At 35.3% G+C, this 20,958-nt stretch overlaps 1 protein-coding gene across 1 annotated transcript in view; it reads right to left on the bottom strand.

The window, feature by feature from the left end:
- Positions 1-3,598: 3,598 nt before the first annotated feature.
- LOC149794918 (centrosomal protein of 192 kDa-like) overlaps positions 3,599-20,958 on the bottom strand; it is a 76,055-nt gene continuing 58,695 nt past the window's right edge. Inside the window, exons 11-13 of the mRNA XM_089964560.1 lie at positions 18,763-18,886; positions 14,341-14,405; positions 3,599-13,828 (exon numbers count right to left, since the gene is read on the bottom strand). Coding sequence (XP_089820686.1) covers positions 13,681-13,828; positions 14,341-14,405; positions 18,763-18,886 — 337 coding nt within the window. The 3' untranslated portion in view covers positions 3,599-13,680. The remainder of the gene's footprint in view (positions 13,829-14,340; positions 14,406-18,762; positions 18,887-20,958) is intronic.

Below are 20,958 nucleotides of genomic sequence, written 5' to 3'. Positions count from 1 at the left end.
TAATAAATCGGATATAAAGTTCTGAAATCATATTGTGATATTTGCAACCCAGTATCAACATTTTGATCACGTCCCATAAATGATATTAAACGATGATATGCACGTCCTATACTATTCTGTTCATAATTTAGTTGTATGCTCTCTGTTGGTTCTTGTTGCCCGTTTATCCGTAAGGAAATATCTGTGACACCTAGTTTATCAAATATCATGTGAGTACGTTCTTGATTACCTAAACGATCGATAGCCTGAAACGCAATAAAAATATGTCGTGGTGCAGAAACACCCTGTTGTGATGCTATATACCATGTAAACTGACCGTTAACGTTAGTTTGCATACTGTCTGTGCTTGTTGTTAACCATGACAACAAGGATTTACCACCTGCATCCATGAAAGAAATTAATCGCTGTTCTTCTGCGATCGTTGGAGTCATTACCGGCATCCACAGTGAAAGTTTCGATAATACTACTTTACCAGCATCACCAGCAGGTCTCCACAGAGCATCATTATCATCACCTTTTCTCACAAGAACAACCGTGTGTCTAGCTCCAAAAATAACCTTTCTAACATTCCTACAAAATCCAAAAATATGCGATAATGGAATTGTACATGAAAATCTTCTATCGGCTCCTAGCAACATATTTTTACGCGCTGCAAATCCCAAGTTGAAATTTTCATGAGAACCATGAACCACTGGCGCCACATCAACATCAGCGTTTCCTGCAAAATTTCTTGGTCGTCTTATATTATACGGATCGCTTTCAGGGTGACCAGTATTATCTTTCGCAAACATCATTGTAGGACCTGCTGATCTTGTATAATCATCAGAATATCTTGCTAATCCTATTATTGTTGTAGCAACGTCGACATCTTTCTGAATTGATTCAATATTTTTTCCATCAATCATGTAAGTGGCGCTATCAAACAGCGCCATGATCCCGTTGTTGACAAAACTAACTTTTATCGCATCTGCGTAATTAGCATTAGTTGTTCTTACAATTGTACCTTCTACCTCAAGAAAAGCATCAGCGGGTAAAAAGTATCTACTTGTGTCATGAACTTGTAGTTCAATTCTTCCACGTTGATCTGGTACTCGTGCGTCATAAGAATAAAACTGATAATCACGTACAGATTCATCCTTAAGGACGGGTGCTTCCATGTCAAATGCTGTGTCGGATACGCGCTTGAACATTTTATTATAATTATTTTTCGTCTAACACGTTGATCACCGCCTTCGGGAAGTTCCACTTCCTGATATCAAACTTGAGATATTATTTCCAGATTCACCGAGTCCTTGATCTGCTAACGCCGCTAGTTTTTGATTTGCAGCCTGATTTATTATTTTACTTACGTCTGCGGGCATCACCTCAGTACTTGCCAGTTTCACCGGTGGTTGTTGTTTTCGTCGCAATAATCGTGCTAGTCTTTCTTTGATCGCCGAGAACGCCTTACCAGCAACATTGACAATTGCACCAGGAGCTTTATCACGAACAATATCAATAGCCTTCATCGATAATTGTTTTGCAACAGGTGCTACTTTTGGAGCTATCCTCGTGAATAATCCCCGAATGACATCACCAAGTCCATCTCCGTAAATAACACTATAGATTGGTAATCGTGAGTTTACCGCTCTAACCTGTGTGGGTTTACGATGATTATCATGCACAATCATCTTATTTTATTTACCATTTATCTAACAACTAGTCATCAACGAGCTCATCAATAAGTTCTCGGTAAACGCCAATATCCATGATACCACCTTGAAATAGTCGCCGACAAATATCAGCTGCTTCATTGGTTATTTCTGGTGAATTATTTCCGGCACGTTTTCCTCCTATGAGAACCTCTAACCGTGACACGTCATTGATGATATTATCAGGACATAAACCACGTCCTGTTTTAGGTTCATCTTGGGGTGTTTTAAATACTGGTGGTTGCATTACCGGAGTAAGTACTTCAGTGGTGTCTGGGGGTGATTCAGATGGTGAATCTGTCGGTGTAAATGTCATTTTCGGTGCAGAAATTTTACGTAAAGGTGAAGGAATTTTCTTCGAGGAGGATGATTTAAGTGACTCTTTAGCCTTTTTAATTTCCGACATCAACCTTTGCTGTGGCGAAGAAGATTGTTGTTGTTGTTCTATTTGTTGCAGAGGTGGAGGAAGCTGATACTGGAAGGACTCTCCTTGTTTTGGTTGTTCCCGTCTCCCTCTAAGTCTATTTACTTCTTCTTTAAGTCTTTTAAATTCTTGACCTCTAGCTTGTTTTTTATTGTAATATACGCGATATATCCATTTAATGAAATTATCATCATTTGTTTTTTCACGACCGGGTTTTAAAATACTAGATTTATTAGATATATTTTTTGATATCATCTCAGGTAATCTCTCTCTTTCAATATTTCTAATTTCCTCAACAACTCCTTCGTTAAATCTTGCAATTAATCTTAAGCTTTCTTCTGCTGTTTTGGGTTCAGATGCAAGTTTTTTTCTCACATCGGCGACTTCAGCACGAAGTTCTCCAATACCTTCAAGTATTTCCTTACCAACAGGTGGAGGCTGAGCTGCAGCTATGTCAGTTGGAAGGTCTCGTAAAATCTTCTTTGCCTGTTTAGTTCTTCTTGCTATTTTTTCTGATACCGGAAGAAGATCTTCTTTGATGACAGTTGCAACTTTCTCAGTAGCTGCAGTGACGGGCTTAAACAGTTTTTTAGTGTCCTCTTCATACTCAACTTTTGCTTCTTGCTGCGCTTGTAGATTTTTTCTAAATGAGTCTTTGACAGGAAGAAATTTTTTAATTGCTTCTAATCGTTCTCGAGCTGTTCTTGCAGTATGAGATTCTGGATGTACCATTTTTATTATAACATAATAATTTAATTAATATCAGCAAAAGAGGAATACAGAAGTTTGATGATATATTATAAACACAGAAAAAACATAAATCCCAAAATAGAAAAACCACCATCAGAACTTGAATATTACTTGAAACATAGAACAAATTCCGAAGATTCAGATGAAGATGATTCAGATGAAGATTCCCATGATTCAGATGATGATTCCCAATATTGATAGCAGCAGAGAGGTGTGTCTACAATTCTGTTTGGGACAAACAATAATCGTAGACGTGGTAATTTACCTCTATGAGTGGTCACTATTTTTTTTTTGGTCAAACACAAGGGTGACCATTCCCCTAAGTGGTCTGTTCACCCTCTCTGCTGCTCAAGGTCATGTTACTATACCTTTTCACATATACTAGCACATACTAGCTGTCATTTTGGCTCACATGCTCTTCCATACATACCATAACTTTTTACTGTAGTAAAATTCATGTAAAATCATAACGTTACAAAGAATTCCAGCTTGCCATGGAGTTCTCTTGCTAAGATACGGCTGGCTATGGGACAAAAACTGCATATCCTCATGACAAGTCTTGAACTGAAAAAATTACATTGTTTCATTAACTGGATCTGAATAGACTTTCGATTTATCATTTAAAACATGATTCTCAATCAATCCATTACAATAAAATATATTCTTCTGCAACTAGCGATAATGTTGGGGATATATACATACATATATACTAAAAGTAAAATGAAACAACATATCTTGGCTCTGTTGTTTATTGCAAAAATTACCAAAACTGTAGAGTTGACATTTTGTTAACATGATTAAACATGGGTCTACATACATATATGATAGATACTAACTGGAGGTCATTCAAGAAAACTAGCACCATGGTTAGTAATATCACAGATCTAACAGCATACATGTATAAATATAAAAATATACTTATTATAGTGTGAGGAAAATGAAACAGATGAAGGAAAGGTCAAGGAGGTTCTACATACTAGTGCATTCATATTTCTTCATGAATGTTACTCATTGTTGTGCGGTAATTTTGTCAACAACTGAGACAAAATATTCTGTACATCAAAAGTTATTATTTTCCTGTTGCCAGTAACAAAAGTGTATCAAACTCATAAAACACCAGGTGTAGCTTGGTGATCTGAACATTACATTCATGCCTTTCTTTGGTAAACAATATCACCAAATAAAATACAAAAATAGTCAGTCTGGTTTTAAACAGTTTAAAAAAAATCCAATTTCTTTATATCTATCCTGCAGCAAGAAATGTATGGAACAGAAAACATGAATAATTCAGAATACATTGTAGACACAGGCTAATATTTCCTATGACCTAATCATTCTAAATGAGCTCCAACAAGGTAAAATGGCAGCAATTACCTAAACATGATCTCATTTAGTAAAATATTTTGTAATTTCATACTGCAAACATAATATTTTGCAATGGCAGACAGATTTCATGTTTTAAGCTTCCCAGTTTGTATGGTCTTGTAAAAGAGAGTAACACTTTCTGGTTAATTCATCATAAAACAGTTTCAACACAAGGATCTGTATCAGACTGACAATCATAATAAATCCATAGTAATTTCAAACTGTCAAATTATTAATCATAATGTGAACTGTGTTCGGAAATATCCAAGTGTCAGTTGTGACGACTGTATCTCAAGATAAAACATTCTTGAAGTTGCACATGATGTCATTAAAGGTAACTGCAGGTACCATGCACACAGATAAAAAGCTGGCATAGTCATCAAGATGTTGAGACAGCAGAGCTTGACATAAATGAAAGACAACTTAAATATTTCTCCCACAAAAAACACGACAATATCAATGGATTTATGAACAAATAGTATTTACCAACATACAAAAATCTTGAAACACATGTAATTTGCTGCCTTTTTTAAATTAAATCAAACTGATATTATAACTTTATCTATATGAAATCATGTTAAATGACAACAAACTGATATTTTAATTCTATCCCTATGATATAATGTTAAATGACATCAAACAGATATTATAATTCTATCCCTATGGTATAATGTTAAATGACATCAAACAGATATTATAATTTTATCCCTATGATATAATGTTAAATGACATCAAACAGATATTATAATTTTATCCCTATGACATCATGTTAAATGACATCAAGCTAATATTATAATGTTATGCTTATGATATAATGTTAAATACATCAAATAAATATTATAATTCTATCCCTATGGTATAATGTTAAATGACATGAAATTGATATTATAATTCTGTCCCTATGATATAATGTTAAATGACATCAGACTGATATTATAATTGTATCAATATGATATAATATTAAATGACATTAAATTGATATAAGTATAATGTTGAACATTCACAGGAATATAATGCTTAAATTTACAAATATATACAAATATGAAAATAATGATGTGTATTATTGTTGATCAATCAACAGAAATACATATCTGATTAGAGTTTCTGTGGTAACATGTCACACAAATGGGAAAAGCAATTTGTTTGCATGCTTATCACTACAGTAGGTTCTCTTAGATTAATTTCTTGATAGCATTCTTTCAGATTTTCAGAATTACATAGATGTTCATCAACATATAAAGTTCATGTACATGAATACAAGTCTGCAAGACAACTGTCTTGAATGAGAAATTCAGTTTATCTGCTACACCTTAAACTCAAAGATACTGATAAACCAAAATGATAACACCTTACTGTTTAAATTTTGATTACGTTTGCTTACGTGACTCATAGACAAACATACGTGAACAAATATTAAGAAAATTATCATTAAGTGTGAAAAAAATAAACAATTTTGTTTTATATATGTAGAGGACACTGTGACACATCTAAAAAGTGTTAGTGACAAAACTGAAAATAAAAGACATTATAACAAGAACAAAATTACAGAACTAATATTAGATTAAAACTGAAAATAATGTACAGTAGTAGTAAATACACAGTTATTTACCAAGACAGAATAAGTAATTTGGGCCTAAACTTATTAAAAATCATGACCAGGAAAACAGACTGTACATGTCTAATTATGTACGTGATGCATTGTAACCTTGCAGGTCATTTACCTAACATCATAAAGACAAAGGAATTGTTAAAAGCTGAGTGGCAAATTATATGCACTTAACATTTCTACAAACTTCAAATATTTATTTGGCGTTTTTTATGAGCCCTAACTAGTTATCACTGATTTCTGCATTTTTCATAATGAGGAAGTATCTTTGTCACAAGGTCTGTGGTGTCGTCATAACAAAGATTGATGTAGAATCATATATGAGCAAGGATGCCAAATAATGTTAGGGTTCTATTCATGTTCAATTATACAGTAGAAAAATCAAAATGTTTTAGATCAGATTTTATTTTAGGCAAGAATCAGAGCAAGTTGAGATAAACAAAAAAGGACTGGTGGCAAAAAGTAACAAATTTCACCAAAACAGGATAATTTTTACCCATCTGATGAGTGAGCAAATGAGTCAATCAAAAACTTCTTTTATGTAACAAGCATCTACCTACATGAAAATCTCTCCGTTTCAGATGTGCTTGGACTCAATCAGAAGTAACAAGAAAGCTTTATTTCATGCTTTTTTTCTCCCTACAAATCAATATAATACCCCAGGTGCAACAAGTTAACTGAATTTTAACAGTAAAATGTAAAAAGTTTATTTGGAAAGTGTATTTTGTTCATGACTAAATTTGGTTTAAATCCACTCAGTCATTCAAATTTTAATGAGATGAAAAAAAAATATGTAATACATTGGGATGGAAAAGCACAAACATTTATAAACATATATAGTTGGCACTATATGCTCTCCCCACTCCACCCAAGAGATTAAAGCAGGGATACCAAAGTTCTAGTAACGTAATGGTGGGCATATTAGTGTCATGTTGAAATTCTGTGGAATAAATGTACCCATGATGGGAGATAAAAATAACTGGAGGGAGGAGAGAATGTAAAGTAACCATATGATGCCTATCCATATATCTCCTGCTATGACTGCAAGGCATTTGTTTATGGCTGCATCTACATGGAGTTGACATATAGTGAGCACTCTTGAATGGGCCAAGTCCCACTGAATAGGAAGGAAGACAAGATGCTGACACATTGGCCAGTCATGCTGGCATCCATGCAGACTGTGATGTCTGATGGTTGATCTTTCAGTGAGATACCCATTGTGAACTGGGGGTGATCCTCCCATTTTCTGAGCTGGTACATAATAAAGTCTGGTGGGCAAACAACTAAGTACAAATGTGATCTGCAGGGATCTCATGAACTGACCAGGCTGATGTGAGGTTTGCAGTCACATTGAGAAGACTACAGAGGCAAGGATATTCCCAAGCTATGATATGACTCTTCAAGAGGAGGTGAGACACCAACCAGGTAATATCCAAGGGATGTTCTTTGGGAGACAAACACAGTGTATTATGGATTTGATACACATTTTTTGGACCCCATTCCCAGATAAATAAAGAACTGGGGCTTAAATGAGTAGGACTTGTCCATACTGAAAATGATTCCAAGATGAAGCAATAAATTAAGAAAGAAAGAGTTTTGTGTCTTGCTAAAGAGACAGAAAAATGCAGTTCTTTTTGCCTCTAGGATTTACTTCCCAACGGCTCTGGGGGCCTGGAGGAAATGACAGACTTCTTCAAGAAATGGCGACTACAAGCAAGCACAACAAAGAGTCTCCAGCATCTTCCACCTTAACAATGCAAATGCGAACCATCCTCCTTAATGTGCAGTAAATAAAACACGACCCGACACCAACATACCTTAGTATGACTCTAGACAGATCACTGACAGTCTAAACCACCTGAAGAAAACTGCAGCAAAACTGAGCTGTCGAAATAAGCTACTCCACAAACTGGCTGGCTCAACCTCAGGCACTAGTGTTCAGATACTCAAGACATCAACACTGGCCCTCTGTTATTCAACAGCACAGTACTGCACTCCTGTCTGGGCTCGATTGTCCCATACCAAGCTAACTGATGTCAGCTCAACACAACAATGCACATCTCTTAAACATCACATTCTACTCCTTTACCATGGCTGCAGGTACTCAGCAAATATTTGTCCTCCACATCTCCATCGTCAGGAAGCAACCGCAAAACTGATGACTAAGGTTTATGCCAGTAAGAAATTTCCACTGTACATGGACATCATCTCACATCCAGCAGTCTGCTTGGCTTCAAGACTGGTTAGGTCCACTGACAGAGTAATGTGTGGTCTTCAACAGATATTGTAAACCACTCCCTCATAACTGAGCTATCTGTCTCCTCTCCTGGCTTCAACCTTCCACGACATGTGGACCAAGCCAAACCGTTTCTGGACAGGACAGGGTCATTGTGCAGTCAACATTGTCCGATGGAGCCATGCCCTGACTCTTCCTGTAGCTTGTTGCTCTACATACCATGTCACACACTATGAAAAACTGTCCATTGATAAAATTCCCAGGTGGAATACAGGCTCTGCACCTTGCTGATGTGACGCTTTTCAATGGCTGGGCATGCACTGCACATCATAAATATAAATGGCTTTGGGAACAATGTTAGGATAATCCAAGCAGAACCAGAGTGCCTAATGGTGTTGGATGATAAACCTATGATCTTGAAAATGAAAAAGATTCTCCTGCAGTTGTGCTGAAATAAAAATCAACCATTCTTTCTGTGAGGTGAATTAATTTTCTAGTTAGTAGAATAACTGGGTAATTGGTTAGTGCAAGATTCCTTTGTTTCGCAGTCTATTTTCTGACCTTCTCTATCTGGCCATTGAATAAAATGTTGGAAAATACAGGGTGAAAACTGAGCTTGGGCTTGTGATCATCTTTAGGCAGCATGGCATGGCTTGGATATCTTTCTGAACTGGTTTGGCTTTAGAGAGTTTTGAACAACCTGTTGAGTATATGAAACATATGTAAGACTCGCTCGCAGGTGTGAAAGAAAAACTATTATCTCAGGACATTTTATTCAGCTGATGGTCATAAAGGTGATTGAAAGGTGATGCAATCTGAGGTAAACAACCACCACTGTACAGCTTACTTAACTGACGTGTCACTGCTGCAGGAGACCATTTGGCTAACTTTTCATAAATTTGTGATGGAATAACTCTTCTGAAAATTGAGTAAATAAAAGAGATGCATCTTCAAGCCATAAGATGATGTAAATATTTTTTAATGCTTGGTATGGCTGGATTTGCCAGGCAGTCAATATGATCCCAACAATGTAACTTGGTATGGCTGGATTTGCCAGGCAGTCAATGTGATCCCAACAATGTAACTTGGTATGGCTGGATTTGCCAGGCAGTCAATGTGATGCCAACAATGTAACTTGGCATGGCTGGATTTGCCAGGCAGTCAATATGATCCCAACAATGTAACTTGGTATGGCTGGATTTGCCAGGCAGTCAATGTGATCCCAACAATGTAACTTGGTATGGCTGGATTTGCCAGGCAGTCAATGTGATACCAACAATGTAACTTGGCATGGCTGGATTTGCCAGGCAGTCAATATGATCCCAACAATGTAACTTGGTAATGTATTTTAAGAAGTAACTGACAAACTTGAATGTTGCTGTCTATGCCAACAGCAACAATGTCAACACCATTGGATGTGATCCCTAATTCTTGCCCATGCTTTGCAGGTGAGACAAAAACTAGTCTTCAGCAACAAATGCATGTCCCTGCTTTACACAGATACTCATTATCCTATGTAACAACCTGCACTGATAAGTTAATACCTTAGGAAATGCAAATAAGAAAACACCTATGATTTGAAGTCTCCTCTCTGAAACTGAATAGGAGAGATGCAACTCATATACACTTGCACAAAATACATACATATGCAAACATGATTGAATTGGTAAAATAAAAAAGTACCATTACTATGCCCACAAACAAATGCAGAATTTTGCTACTTACTTTTCTAATTCTGTCACAATATGGCAAAACAAGTGGAAAAGTGTCAATGGGGACATCCTCTTTTCCAAACGCTTGGTTGCAAAAACTGTTCTAATCAGAATTTTCAACATAAATCAGGTAGCAAATTTTCTGCTTGTTACAGTGTGTTTCAAATCTCAATATACATTAATGGCCTTGTTGTTTTAAGACACTGGACCGAATAATCATGTTGGAGAAATATAGTTCAATTTCTTCTGAAAGCAGACAGATGTATCTTGATATCAAAACATGTTAACTACAGCTCATAGTGGATAGACAAATAACAGTTGAGAGTTTGACAATCTGCTGGTGTGAGACCACAAATAATGTGTTCAGCTTCATTTATATTGTACCATGCAAAAGTATAGGATGCACATTTAAGAAAATAATGCTTCTATGCACGAGAATGATGCATTTTCTAGTACAAACTTACTGTAATGCTATATTCCAGACCTAAAGATTTTAAAGGACAACATTTTATTTCCCAGTAACTCTCTTTGTCTTGTACCCATAATGCCCTTCTGAAGATTAACAGCCTAACACAGTGGGGCATACACTTATTATAAAGGCATGAAAATCTAATAAAATGTCTAAACATGTTTATAAACATGCATACCCTATTTAATTTAATTCAACTAGCTGTTGCTCAATCATGTTAGTAAGTTTTCTTTAATAAAAGAGTAGGTCCTTAAATTTCCATTCTATAAAATAAACTGCTTTAATTGCCAAACATCTAAGAGGCCATTTTAGTAAAGCATACTTGGGAACCAGGAAAGACACTTTAAACATGGAATAGTCACCCACAGATGTAATCTGGAAATTTATAAGTTTCATATGAACTCTTTAAGTAATCAGAAAACCATGGCACATAATTTTAAAACAGAACTGCCCTCCCAGGTTATCATGTATGCTCAAACATAATTGCCCTAATCTGGTCACCTACATGAAAATAGAAGCCAACCAAAATTTAATTGGTGTTCCACAAGTCTTTCTTATTTAAGTGAGCTTAAAAGAGGTAATAAAAATTACACAATTTGCAAAAAAATAAAATACTGCTAAACTGGCCTGAAATTCTAATAAAGTCATCTCTGTGAGAACAAAAATATGCTTAACAAATTTCTTTTGTCTACCACAAGTGTATTTTTACTATTAAGGTTTTCATCAAAAATCAAAAGACAAGAAAAGTTCAAAAGTGTGAAAAACTGAAAACATTTTGTAATAGCCTGCAAATTTAACAATGCAATCTATTTTATGATTGTACATGAAAAACTGAAAGCATTCAGCAACAGCCTAAAAATCTAGCCTGGTAATCTATTTATGACTTTGATATTGTGTGCATAATTTAATGGCTAAAATAGTATGTGCTATCAAATACAATGTATTCAGGAGGGAAATACAGATTTCAGGACTTGCAGAAATATGGACTCCTGGATTTGCAGACATTTGGATTCCAAGGCTTGCCGACTTCCTGGATTTCAAGACTTGAATACATATGGACTTCAGGACTTACAGACATATGGACTTCAGGACCTGGATACATATGGACTTCAGGACTTGCAGACATATGGACAGTCAGCGGCAAAATATTATGCCCACTCTGTTATCCTAATCAGGGCATCATAAAAAAAACATTCTCGAACCAACCAAACAACCAAATGTTGAGTCTGAATTTTTGTACTTTATAACCCAACTTTACAGTTTTTCATTTAGATAAGTTTTCAGGCTCTGTAGTGGGGCATACACATTCTTTTTAAACACATTTCTAGTTACTGCTTTTTAATAATCTCCTTACCTCTTCTTGAATGAATAACAAGAGCTAGCAATTTTGGTCAGAAACAATTCCAAGTAAACTGTGGTGTTAAGGACATAAGGCTGTGACAAGAATGATCTCCCTCATAAATCAAATGCCATCCTGGATTCTACCTTTACAATTTCTTCTTCTGGAATATTTCAAATGTCCACCTTTCTGAATACTCCCTGAAATCTATGGTCCAAGACAACTGACATCATGTGAATTCAGTGTAACCAAGAAACTTCACATGAATGCATTGAATCAATGGAAAGATAATATCCAAATGTTTATACAACTTTCCTATCTTATAATGTGAAAATCTGTCTACCTAGCTGTTGACTGCATTATATACTGAGCCACAGCATAGTGAGAACAGCATTATAAACTAACCATGGTGTTGCGAGAACTGCATTTATCAAACTGCAGTTGTGGGTATAATGTTTTGCTACTGACAGTTCATGATCAGGTTCTGTCAAATAACATTTAAAAAAAGAAATAGATATAATGCCAAACTTATTGTCCTTTTTGTCCACTTAAATTGTGAAAAAATTGATAAAGTAATTAAAATACAATGATTTAACCCTTTACCTCATACAGCATATGGATTTCTACAATAATTTAAACCTTTGCCTCCTAGAGTGTATGGATTTCTAGGCAGCTGATATACATGTACCAAAGTCAAACAGTGCAATGCACTATAAATAGAACACTTGTTACCTAGCTGATACCATACACATAGGCCTGCCTGTTAATTGTTACGCAGTGTAGTATATGCTATGTTTAGTATCAATTTTAACCACTTTACATTTTTGGTAGACATCTATTATGTATAGAAAGATTTAAGAGGAAAGTTTGATTGTTAATTATTTTTCACTGAAGAATTTTGTATGTGCTTCAAAATCTTGAAAGAACTCATTCACCACCAAGCCACTGAAGCCATGTGACCAACCATGGCTGCCATTTCTCATACTCAAAATTTACAAGTTCTTTGTCTATGTCTGCATCATTAAATCGTCTGAATTTGTTAATTGTTGCCTAAATCAATATCAGTGTTAACCTAAGTTACTGAAGCTTTCATAGTAGTGATTCTAATCATGTCAACTCAAGAAAGTACTGAACGAAATCCACAGCCTCCATTTAGGAGAGTGAATACAAGCCAGTTACTTTAAGTAGCTGGATAAACAGCAACAACATGATCTGACATAATGGTCATTCACACCAGTGTGTAATATCAAATAGGGTTTTATCCTTGGATATGGCGCCATGAAAACCAGCTCAAAATGGCTGATGTTTACAGCAAGCATTGAAAGGCACTTCCATAAAAATTGTGTAAGGCATCAAAACAAGCTTCCATTCAAATCAAGTAGAGGTGTACAAAGGCAATTCCATGAGAATGAAATAGAGGCATCCAAAGGCACTTGCATGAGGTAAAGGGTTAATTCTGGTCCAAATTCCCCAACAGTATTGTATTATATCTGGAATCACATAATAATGAAGTGTATTACAATGAGGCTGAAGTTTACTTTTCTTGAATTTCATAACTGTTTCTATCAGAATCCGAGTTTATGTCCAGTACTTTCTTTCACTGTAAACCCGCTAATGTTTCATGACTGACTGGGTATTCAATATGAATGTTGAATCTGCATGTCTATACTATACACCATAACAGGAACTATTTAAGCGTTTTTAGTCCCATCTGCATCAAATTAATCTTTTATAAATCAAACAATTTGTTTTCAGCTTTATTCACATTTTATAGCTGAAATTATTTTTGTGTGTTTAAAATGTGCAGTAAATATAAAACTCCATTTGTGATTTGTTCTAGTCTGGGTAAATGATTGATCTGATATCATGTACAAGTCTTGGTCTGACGGCATCGATGTAACACTATGGAATATCAAACTTGTTCCTTCTGATATCTTGAAACTAAGCATGTCTGTGGTTTTATGAATCAGTCGGATTTATAGTACAACACTCTGACACATAATAAATAATCCTTCAAGTACTCAGGTCTGAAGATGGAAAATGTGGACTGAATTCCAAGTTGAGATGAACAACATTTTGCCTTTGTTCCTACTTCTTTACATTTTGTGACTTGCACACTCCTTTTAAAGTCACAGATACTGTATGGCCTGTGTCTGCATAAAACTTAATAGTGCTTTCAAAGGCACCCTCAAAGGCTGGGCGGAACTCAACTGGGAATCGAAGATATCGCTTTTTCCTGCAAGGAAAGACAAAAGTAAAAAGAAAACACAAATCTGAACAAAAACAACACAATAAAATGTAACATCAAGGTAGAGGAAATGAAGATGCAAGAGAGATTGCTATATAATGTTATTCTATTTGGATTATTTGTCTTTTTGGCATTCAAATAAAAGATCAAGAAAGGAAAAGATTTCTATCTGCTGTGAACTACTGTTTTAATGTGAGTTTCTGACTACCTGGAGCAAAAAAAAGACCTGCCACAGTGCTCTGATAAAAAGAGATACTTCAATTCCATTATACCGAACCCTTAGTAGGAATCAAGAGTGCTGTTTCAGATTTCATTGACTGAGTAATTTTAGAAACTAAAAGGGCTGGTGGGTTTATAACAATGGAGGTCACCATCTGTATTTAAATTTACCAGATAAGATTAACCTTGTGTCAGGTGTTAATACTTGAGCAACAAAACAAAATCACACCAGGACAAAGAATGTAAAACAATGATCAACCAAGTGAATACAAAATACTTACGACACACGGAATTTCTTATGTGAGGGATTAATGTAAAATGGTGGCTCAGGTCCAGGTGTTTCTACCTGCAAAATAAAGCTGATCTTAGGTAAGGGAATACAATTTGGAAACTGTCTTCAATAAAACATAAGAAACACTATAAAAAATTGGAGTGGGCAGATTCCTTCTCTGTTGGTAACAAGAAGCTCAAGTGGGCCCAATATCACTCATAAGGGTAGTTGACATATGTCAGCTTGTGATTGAAAATCCACATACATGTACATACTGAAACCATAGAGGGAAAGAAAAGCTTTAAGTATCAAGTGCTATATGGTCTATTAATGTAGGTGTCAATTATCTTCTATTCTAGGCCATACACATAATAAAACTTTCTTGGCCATAAAATAAATGAGCCATTTATGAAACCATCCTAGTCCCCTGGTTCCTGCCACTGGACATTAAGCCCTGCTTAATAGCTTTAAAACTGTCCAAAGTCCTGCCCTTAAAGTAAATGCACTTACTTGGCATAACAAGGGGATTTGACATGCACAGTTTGCAAGGATTCATGCATTAGCCCATACCCCATTGTAGACGTAACTTTAAAACCACTGATATTCCTACTCAATGGCAGAGCTGTAACTCAGTGGTTAAGGCACTTGATTCATGACCAGAAGGTTGTAGATTAAATACCCACTGTCTGATTAATCTAAATTCTCATTCATAAGCATTGATCTCTCTCATAAATGATTCCTACTCAATGGCACTGCTGTAACTCAGTGGTTAAGGCACTTGATTCATGACCAGAAGGTTGTAGATTAAATGCCCACCGTCTGATCAGTCTGGATACCTCATTCATAAGCATTGCTCACACTCATAATTAATTTAACTAATCTGCTATCTTAAAAACGGAATATTAAATAGGAAGTCTGATCAAAAAGCTGTTTAAAAATAAAGTCTCTAGATATATTCCAAGCTCAGCTAATCAAATGTAAGACCACTTCATTGATGTCCATTGATGTCACTCATAATTCAAGTGATCTTAAATCTTCTTGATACAATTTTATGTACCAGGCACGATATTATGAAATCTTGATGAAGCAAACTAGACATGCAAGTTCTGATCAGGAATATGGCTTCTAGAGTGTTCAAAATCTCAGCCAATAAGGTGTAAAATCACCTCATTAGCATGCATGGATATTGCTTGTAATTAAAATATAATGAAAGCATGACGATACAATCTTTACAAAAGGTTCTATCAAAATCTAATTAGAAATAGAGCTTTTACAGTGTTCACTTTCTTAATCTGATGCAATATCACTGCATTTAATTTAGTATATATGCATACTGCACATAACTCAATGTAGGTCAAGAAAATATAAGCTTATGTACGAAGTCTGATCAGAAAATATGCCCCCTAAGCATTCAGAAACTAGAGTTGATGGACAGATGATTACATTAGCCATACCATCAGCCCGATTAACCTTTGGCCAGATGAGCTATAAAAAATTTTTTTTTACCAAGACATTTTCAAAATAACATAAATGCAACATTTTTCATGGGGTACTAATTACCTGGTTTCTACAAAACACAAATTAGTGAACAATGATCCATCTGTGCAAAACAACAAAACTCCACCCTCCCACTCCACAAATTCATTGACCCAATGAATAATGATCCATCTGTGCAAACAAAACTCCACTCCCCCACTCCAGAACTTTTTTGACCCAATGAACAATGATCCACCTGTGCAAATGACAGACCTTGTATTCACTAAACAAATTTGCAGACCCAACAAGCAATGATCCATCTTGGCAAATAACAAACATCTGTACCTACTCCATAAATTTATTGACCCAGTGAACAATGATCCATCCATCCATGCAAATAACAGACCTGTGTACCCACTCTAAAATGTACTGACCCACTGAACGATGATCCATCTACACAATTGACAGACTCTGTACCTACGTCACAAATTTTTGACCCTATGAACAATGATCATCTGCATGTACAAGAGAACTCCATGCACGCTCCACAAATTTAAGCACCAATAAAAATGTGATTGGGTGCAGAAAATCTACAAACATAGATTAATTCACAGAAGTGTGATTTACAAACACTGTTATTCATGTAAGATTAAATATATGAGTGCCAAATAGGGACACTTCCAATAACAACAGAGTATCAGCATTTAAGCCACAATGAAAAAGAGTGGGTTGAATATTACCCGACTACAATGATGAGAAGGGCAAATGATTCATTAGATGCATGACCATGGACACACCTTCTGCACATTAAATGTAAACTATGGTCACATATACCAAACAACATAAAGTCAAAAACCTAATGATCTTGTAGTTGTATCTGATAAGACTTGAATATCTACCATGTCAGCAAATTAAGTTCAACTAAAACTTTAACTGAAGGAAGAAGATGACTGTTTGGATATGGAGGCAAACCCTCCCATCTCCTGGGGTGTTCTAGTCACCCCCTGTCAATGGTACAGTTTCGTTACTATTGTAACTCATCAGAGGGAATAATATGGGTTGATTTGTTTGTTCAACTGTTCACTGTATTATGTCCGTGTGTGATTTATATACCCCTTTGTCACCGGTGATGCTGGTGCAGCCTATATAACTACTTGTAAGGTCATGTGACTAGTAGTGACATGACTTATAGCTGAAGTATATGGGTGCCGAAATAAACCATTGTCTTGTAGCTGACTTTCTGATACATGAAGATACATGATTTAAAGAGGGGTATAAAATAAAAAAAGAAATGACTAGCAACCTCTAAGAATATTTATTTTGATCTAAAAAAACTTTCTTTTTTTAATTCCACAAGGAACTGCCATGCTATTGTATAAATCACTTTGTTCTCTTTATAATACCACAAGGAACTGCCATGCAATTGTATAAATCACTTTGTTCTCTTTATAATACCACAAGGAACTGCCATGCTATTGTATAAATCACTTTGTTCTCTTTATAATACCACAAGGAACTGCCATGCTATTGTATAAATCACTTCGTTCTCTTTATAATACCACAAGGAACTGCCATGCTATTGTATAAATCACTTTGTTCTCTTTTTAATACCAGAAGAACTGCCATGCTATTATATAAATCACTTTGTTCTCTTTTTAATACCAGAAGGAACTGCCATGTTATTGTATAAATCATCAGTAGAAGTGAGTCTACCAGAGTGTCAAAATGATTGCTGATTAAAAGTCTTTGCAGAATCTTGAGGTTATCAATGGGGTTTACATACGGTTGGCATATGATTTCATCCGACTCAAAGCTGGTTCCACTAGCTATACTTTCTTGTTTTATGCATTGATGTGTGCTCAAGACGATTGTGGAGTTAAGATGTCTTCAGCTACCACTAAGTTTGAAGAGTTATTTTCAAGCTCCACTTGACTTGTTAATCCTGCATTCAATAATTTGGTTTGTTCATTTGTCGATATAGTCCTACCTACTGATTGCTCAGTAACATAATATTCCTGTGCAAACCATGCAGGGGTACTTACTCCTGTCAGTATCAACAGGTAATGTTCATTAACTAACCTGATAAAAACTTCTGTCTCACAGCAAGGAAGTTGATACATATAGAAATAATGTGTTCTCTACATATGAACCTCTGGCCTGAAGGGTTTTCCTCTAGAGATGAGGGTGTCTCCCATCCCTCAATCAAAATCTCCTATGTAAGCAAATTATTACTGGAACATGTATTTTTGCCAATTATATTTCACACATTGATTCCAGTGTAGTATATTTATGATAATATTACTTGTGATGGCTTGACTGTAAACTGATGTAAGTAGGGCATGACAATTTAGTTTTGGCTTCAGTGTTTTAAGTTTGTTGAAACAGGTTAAACTATGTATGATCAGAAGTAGTTCTGAACAGATTAAAGGCATTCATCATTTATTTGTGAATTAATAAAAAGCTCAATCAGCATAAAACAATCAAAATTACTTTAGTTCTCTCAATAGCATAGCTTATCCTTAGGTGATCAAAAGTAATTAATTTGAACAGGATTAAAAATGTTAATTGATTTCAGCTGGATCACTAAAGAGCTCAAATGGCATAAAAAAGGGTTTGACTTTGGTTTTAAAGTTTGTGGTGTGTTATCTTCCAGAGTTAAAGTACCAAAATCTAAGGAACTGAAATATCACACAGAAATTCAATAATGAACAGAAAAAGAAATTTCAGTGGTTGGTACATGAATATGCATTCTATCCTCCCGAAAAAACTGATTTTAAATCTGCTATGGTGGCAAGAATGACATTACACATCATGCAGGTACCCCATTCCATGAAAGCATATTATACACGATAACAAATATATAAAACTTACATAATTTTCATAAGAAGGGAAAATTCATAGTTCTTTTTAGTAGTCTAAATATAGAAAACAGCATATAGTCAATCTAATATCTTACAGTATGATCTTCATTGGACATGTTGCTAAGCTCAACTTTGTGGATCTGGTTTTCTCCCCCATTACAAACCACAAACTCAAGTTCAGACTGTCGAGGAACAATGACCTCTTTCACATCTGTTTCTCTGAAATACAAAAAATCTGTTTTATTCGCATCCACTGTTGGCAACAATGGTACATCAACATAAATTTTCCAAGACTTCAGATTTTTTAAAATTTTGTGAGGAAATTACTCCACAAAAAATGTCATTATGGAAGGTGATACATAGGTGATCAGTAAAGATAATATTTAATATCCCTAGAATCAAATACAAAGGAAATAAAAGCATAATCCATTAAATATATTTATGTTCTTTGGCTCAGCGGCATGTAGCTAAGAAAGAAGCTACAAAAAGAAAAGACAACAAGAATATGGCTATTGCCTGCAAGTCAAGAACCCTCTGAGTTTCTATGATGAGGGAATTTATTTAGTTAGAAAATAATATAGAAAAAAGGAAGTAGAAAACCAGAACACTAAGGTAAATGTAAGGTGAGGGCAGATATGTGGAAAACATGCACATGGACACCAAAGTGATCGCTATGTGCAACTTCTGCCAAGACAGGCTCAACAAAGAATCTAAGAACCTAAAACACATTTACATGTCACAGTTACTATGTAATATGCTTTGTGAATAGATGACACTAGTGCCATTGTAAAGGAATTAAAAATTCAAGCATTTTTATTATTTTTTTTGTCAGAGATCAGGTGTTCTATAACATATAGACTTGTTCTAGTGTGAAAATGATACCAAAGTTTTTAGAAAAGGATGCCAAAGTGATGTAAATTAATGAATTACAAAATGTTTTACTTCATTTTATCAGAACTCTATCATATGTCCAGAAAATTCAGGAAAGATCACCATGAGCTGAGTCAGGGGAGGCAAATTATTCTGGTGGTAGAAAGTCTTGGTGGGTCAGTTGTTAAAGCAATGGTCTCATTATCAGAAGGGTAAGCATCAAATTGGACTGGTTATTGGGTTGTGGCATGGTACTTAACTGTTTGACTTATCATGATATAACCTTCAAAGTATTGCTGTGCCATACAATACCAGCAAAGACAATCTGGTTGCATATCAATTAATGATCATGCATCTCTCTGTACTGACATGGAAAAATGGAAATGCTGACACTACAGTAGTCTCCCTCTTATAAGGCCACCCCTAATGCAGCAGGGAAGTGGCCTTATAATGCGGGTGGCCTTTCTAGAGGGGGATGACAAATGCGAATAGTAAATACATATGAAAAAATTCAGAAGTAAATTTAATTTTAAATATTTAATATTTTAATTAAAAAATCACATGCATGATGTGAAATAAATGTAAAACAAACTTTGTCACCATTTTCAAAAGAATGCCATGAATAACCATTGATATAGTTTTAAAACTGTCTTTATAATTATGTTACAGTTCACATCATCTGTCACTTTGTTGGTAACAGTCTAAAAAACAAACCAGTCTCGTCACATTAAAAATATCCTTCCTGTCATATCCCCTGCATATATCGTTTAGTCTTTTGTTCCAATCTTCGACAACTTCATTATTAACATCAGCTGATTCACCGCTAATGACAGAACACTTGATATTGTGTCGCACTTGAAATATGTGCAACCATCCGTTACTTCATACTTGCGGTAAAGTCGTCATATCCCAATTCAACTGACAAACTTTTTGCTTTTTCTTGTCTTTCAAATCAGGATACAAATGTCTCCTGGCTCAAACAATCTTCCTTTCTCCGTCCATTTCACCTTTCCACTTCTGCAGAATTGTTTCATTATCTTTCATGATATTGTTTATCTTAGTCTTCCCGACCTTAGTTTTGTGCAAGGATCCTCGACGACACCCCCCACGTCAGTTGAATTACTTTCACATTCTCTTCTAAAATGAGAATTTTTATTTTCCTCGATGACATGTTGATCTTTTTGCAGTAAGTTATTCATGTTGCCAACTACAATACTGATGAAACAATTTTGTATGCATCTAAACAAATTGCCGTGTTTTTAAAGGAAGTGATCTTGTCATGTGATTCGTTAGTCGCAGTCTGGTACCCTATTGTTTTTATACATTTCTTGAAACTAAGTGAGAGAAGCCAAAACGGCTTCGATATGTACCAAAAAATCATGCAGATTTGACCTCGCGGCCACTAGGATTCGTAATTTTGA

Source organism: Sinohyriopsis cumingii, chromosome 7 (genome assembly GCF_028554795.1).
Source record: "Sinohyriopsis cumingii isolate HCF-2022 chromosome 7, ASM2855479v2, whole genome shotgun sequence".
NCBI classification, from domain to species: domain Eukaryota; kingdom Metazoa; phylum Mollusca; class Bivalvia; order Unionida; family Unionidae; genus Sinohyriopsis; species Sinohyriopsis cumingii.
Note: the sequence above shows the minus strand (reverse complement) of the source record. Positions and strands in the feature narration are given on the sequence as shown.